The sequence below is a fragment of the Lampris incognitus genome, chromosome 11, assembly GCF_029633865.1.
Source record: "Lampris incognitus isolate fLamInc1 chromosome 11, fLamInc1.hap2, whole genome shotgun sequence".
Classification (NCBI taxonomy): domain Eukaryota; kingdom Metazoa; phylum Chordata; class Actinopteri; order Lampriformes; family Lampridae; genus Lampris; species Lampris incognitus.
Window position 1 is genome coordinate 11,254,235 of NC_079221.1, and position 4,352 is coordinate 11,258,586.

Consider the following 4,352-nt stretch of genomic DNA (forward strand, 5'->3'; position numbering starts at 1 on the left):
AGGACTGAGAAGTCCGTTTCATTTTGCCATTGATGGGAAACCGAACAGGTCCCAGCTGTGTTCTGACTCTGAAGGACGTCATCGCTGCAGCAGTGCATCCGTGTGTTTCCTCGAGTTTTCGAAATCGCCAAGAGTTTGGAGGTGAATGTGATGAACGGCCGGTCAGAGTTGACCCAGAGTGACTGTTTCATACCTGCGGGACTCAGTCAATCAACCCATTCATGTCTCAGCAGTTATACTGCTATTTATAACCCAGTTTCCCCCGGACCCTGCCAATGTTCAACTTTAAGGTCTGCCCACATTTTGGGACACACACACACACACACACACACACACACACACACACACACACACACACACACACACACAAAACGTGACGGTTTAATAAACGAGGGTGGTATGTATGTGCGCGTGTGCATGCACATTTCCATGTTTGCATAGTGTATACTTACTACACTTGCGTGTACTGTATATCAGCGTGTGTGTGTGTGTTTTGGTGAGATTCATTTACAGTAACTTTTCTGCACAGTGTGCGATCATCACAGCTCCAACATGGACTCACTTGTTCAGAGAAACGTCTCAAAAAGAAACCAACGCGCCAAACAACACCCACGCACATTAATACCGCCAGAGAAGATGCCAATGTCGCGGGTGTGTGTGTGTGTATGTGTGTCTCGCTCCGCCGCTGCTCGTCTGCTGTGTGACTCGCCGCTGCCTGGTCTGTGTTGCAGTCCACACACCCTGCTGAAACCAGCTGCTCCTGCCCTCCTCTGCAGGTTAGTGAGTGTGTGTGTGTGTGTGTGTGTGTGTGTGTGTGGGGGGGGGGGGGGTTATATAGCCCATAGTCCTAACTCCAATTTATGGACTTTTGGACTGTATCGAGAAGAAATCCCCTTTTCAAACTCCGAGGACCAGTATAACTTTAGGAGGTGACCCATTAACTTTCAAGTGTGGCCGTTTTTTTTGTTTTTTTCCTCTTCTGGCCTCTGCGTTATCTCTGGTCTGCAAGCACCAACGGCAACAGCTGACCTTTGAACTCCCCTCCAGTTACACACCGGACCACCTCCTTTGTTTATGTTAGTCATTTGTTGTCTGCGTGCGTGCGCGCGGCTGTGCAGTTGGACGTGTCTTGCTCGTGCACGTCGCGAGGAAGTAGAAGGAAAACGGCGGTGGGTTTTGTTGCCGGTGTTGTCGGGTGGTCTCAACTTCCTACCAGCTATCTGCCAAACCCATCAACCGGGGCCGCAGCGCCACTCCACCCTCGCCCCCTCCTGTCACTCCTCCGTCTCCAGCGCCGTCACCTTGGCAACCGTTGCGGAGGTGAGCTGCCAGCTGGGATAGCCGACCTCCATTGGCTGCAGTCCACAGGGTTTTCGCACGACGTACGTGGCCGGGGTGATCCCCGCTATAATGGAGCCTGGGCCTCACTCATAAAGTGGCATTTTATTTAAACAGCTACACGCTGGCTGAGGAAAAAGAAAAACAAACCCACACAACTGAACTAGTTGCTCTCTTTCTAATGGAAGGTCAGTTTAATCGCAGCTATGTTGATTATGTGCATGAATAATTCGATGCTTACAGGTTGTATGAGCCTGTTATTAAAGGTGGACCTGTGGGGGGGTTTTTTGCGCGTGCATTGCATGCACGTATGCAAATCTAATTCACACGTGCATGCCATATGACAGCCATCTCATATAGTTTAATGCAATTATTTCCTTATAACAAAATTTATTAAATAATTAGTCTATCCAGGAAAGTAAACACAGTCGGGAAAAGAAAACAAAAATAAATACCCCAAAATCATTGCACAAAAATACACGACATGTACATGAACTGAAGGGAATGTATGCTCAATTTGAAAATAGATTTCCTACCAAGATAAACACCATATCAAACTTATTTCGAGACTATTTAACCGGCTCAAACCTGGTCGGAGCTGAAAATCCATCGACACGACACAAAAGGTGAGAAACACGTTTAAAAGAACAACAGATTATTGTTCCTTGAGGACAACAAAATGCGAAATAAAGTCAGCCAACTCGTGGTCGTTTCCACAATAAAAAAAAAACAACAAAACAAAAACCGTATAGGCTATAAACTACATTTGCAGCAAACTGCAGCATTAAGGGGGAATGATTAGAAACATTGTGGAGATGCAAACAGCTTTTCTTGCAAGTTTCTTTGCATCCAGCTGTCAACATTTTCAGTCCGTATCCTCGCCTTTGGTGAGCAAAACTAGCCTTTTAAAAAATAACTGCCCACATCTACCTAGTCTACCGGGAGAGACGCCACCTCTGCCTTCACTGCTGGACGGCAGTTAAGGTAAGAACAAAAATACCCATGTTACATATTGACCAGGCCTCTGGGCTCGCTGTCCATTACACACGCACACGCACACGCACGCACACACACACACACACACACACACACACACACTGGATGACATGGGAATTTAGGGCTGTCTGACGAGTTCACCAGTTTTCATGGTAAGTGATAATCGCCTGTGGAGGAAGGGGGAAACTGTATATCCACGATTTAAAATGGACCCGGGTCATCTGAATCCGGGTCGTCTGAGGCTTTCCTCCGGCACGCCGACTGAAGAGTTCCGGGCTGATTTCACGTGTCGCTGTACATTCGCTTACAGTCTATGGAAGGGGACGGGGTGTCGGGGCCCATGTTGCCCACCTGTGAATACGCGTCCTCCGGCGTGTGTGGGAGTCCGGGCGGCGTCATGCGCTTCTCCTTCTGCCTCCGGTTGCAGAACCAGACCCGGACCACCTCCTTCTCCAGATGCAGCGACTCCGCCAGGGAATTGATCTCCTGCGCGGAGGGTTTGGGACACTTGAGAAAGTGGCTCTCCAGTGCGCCTTTTACGCTCACCTCGATGGAGGTGCGCTTCTTCCTCTTCCTGCCCTGCGCCGCGATCTTATCGATGCTGGTGGGGCTCCCCGTCGTCGAATCTGCCTCCTCCAGCCATTTGTTCAGCAGGGGCTTAAGCTTGCACATGTTCTTAAAGCTTAACTGGAGGGCTTCAAACCTGCATATGGTGGTCTGCGAGAAGACGTTGCCGTACAGGGTCCCCAAAGCCAAACCCACGTCCGCCTGCGTGAAGCCCAACTTGATGCGCCGCTGCTTGAACTGTTTGGCAAAATGCTCCAAGTCGTCCGAGGTCGGGGTGTCCTCGTCGGAGTGCGGGTCCGGGTGAATCTGGTGCTGATGCTGCTGGTGCTGCTGGTGGTGGTTGTGATGGTGGTGGTGGTGGTGGTGATGGTGGTTGTGGTGGCTTCCGTGGTCCAGGTCCGGGGATTCCGCGCGCACCAGCCCCCCGTGCATGAGGCTCTGTCCGGCTTGCGAGCCGAGCATGCCGTTCACAGAGAAGCCGCCGGGTTGGGAGTAGAGGAGCGGCGGCTGCGGCTGCGGCTGCTGCTGCTGCTGCTGCGCCTCCGTGATGCTGATGTGCGCCGCCGAGGTGCCTCCCCAACTGCCCTGGTGCGTCTGATGATGGGATGCGAGATGCGGCGACCTGTGGTGCAGGGAGGAGCCCGGGTGGAGGTCGTCCCTGACCGTGTTCCTCTTCACGTCTTGCGGCTGGGAGCTGGAGGACCAAGGAGAGTTGCCGGCTTCCGAGGCTGCTGCCACTGCGGCCGCGGCTGCTGCGGCTGCGGCGTGCGGCAGCGATGTCACCCACTGGTGGGCATGGCTTAACATGTGCCCCCCGTTGCTGGCCGTCATAGCGCCCTGCATGAAGTCACTCTGGACCATCTTGACGGAGGAGTCCCCCCGGTACCCGCCGGACACCGCGGTGGTCACGGCGGTGCTGCCCGGCTGCATGCCACCGCCCCGGCGCTCCGACTGGATCACCGAGCCGGATGATAAAATCCTGTTACTTATCAGATAGGAACTTGAGGTGGCTGCAGCCATTCCCCAAACCATATGTACTGCGATGGATTAGTTTCTTCTCTGGTTTGATCAAATCCCTACTTTCATCTAATCCATGAGCCGCGGGTACCTGTACCTGGAGGGGAATTACCGCGCAACGAAAAGACACCCAAACCACTCCACGCGCAGGGGCAAGATGGAAAAGATGAACGACGTGTCTACGACTGTTTGTTCAGTGCATATAAAGTCGCGGGTTCGCAGCCCTCCTCAGGATTTCCAGCTGGAAAATGAAAAGCCATTAAAAGTTTTCTGTCCCATGGAAGTCCGCGACCGGTTAATCCAGAAACTTGACGAGCACTTGGCCAGAGAACCGACCGGACCTCTGTCTGGGGCTGGTTTGCAGCCTTCCGCGGGACATCGGTGCGACCATATATTGGATAAAGTGGACTGGGGCGAACTTTAAAAACCCGGTC

At 52.5% G+C, this 4,352-nt stretch overlaps 1 protein-coding gene across 1 annotated transcript; it reads right to left on the bottom strand.

Moving 5' to 3' along the window:
* Positions 1–2,616: 2,616 nt before the first annotated feature.
* Positions 2,617–3,933, bottom strand: pou3f3a (POU class 3 homeobox 3a). Its single transcript, XM_056289804.1, has one exon. The coding sequence runs from the start codon at positions 3,931–3,933 to the stop codon at positions 2,617–2,619; it is 1,317 nt and encodes a 438-aa protein (XP_056145779.1).
* Positions 3,934–4,352: the final 419 nt, after the last annotated feature.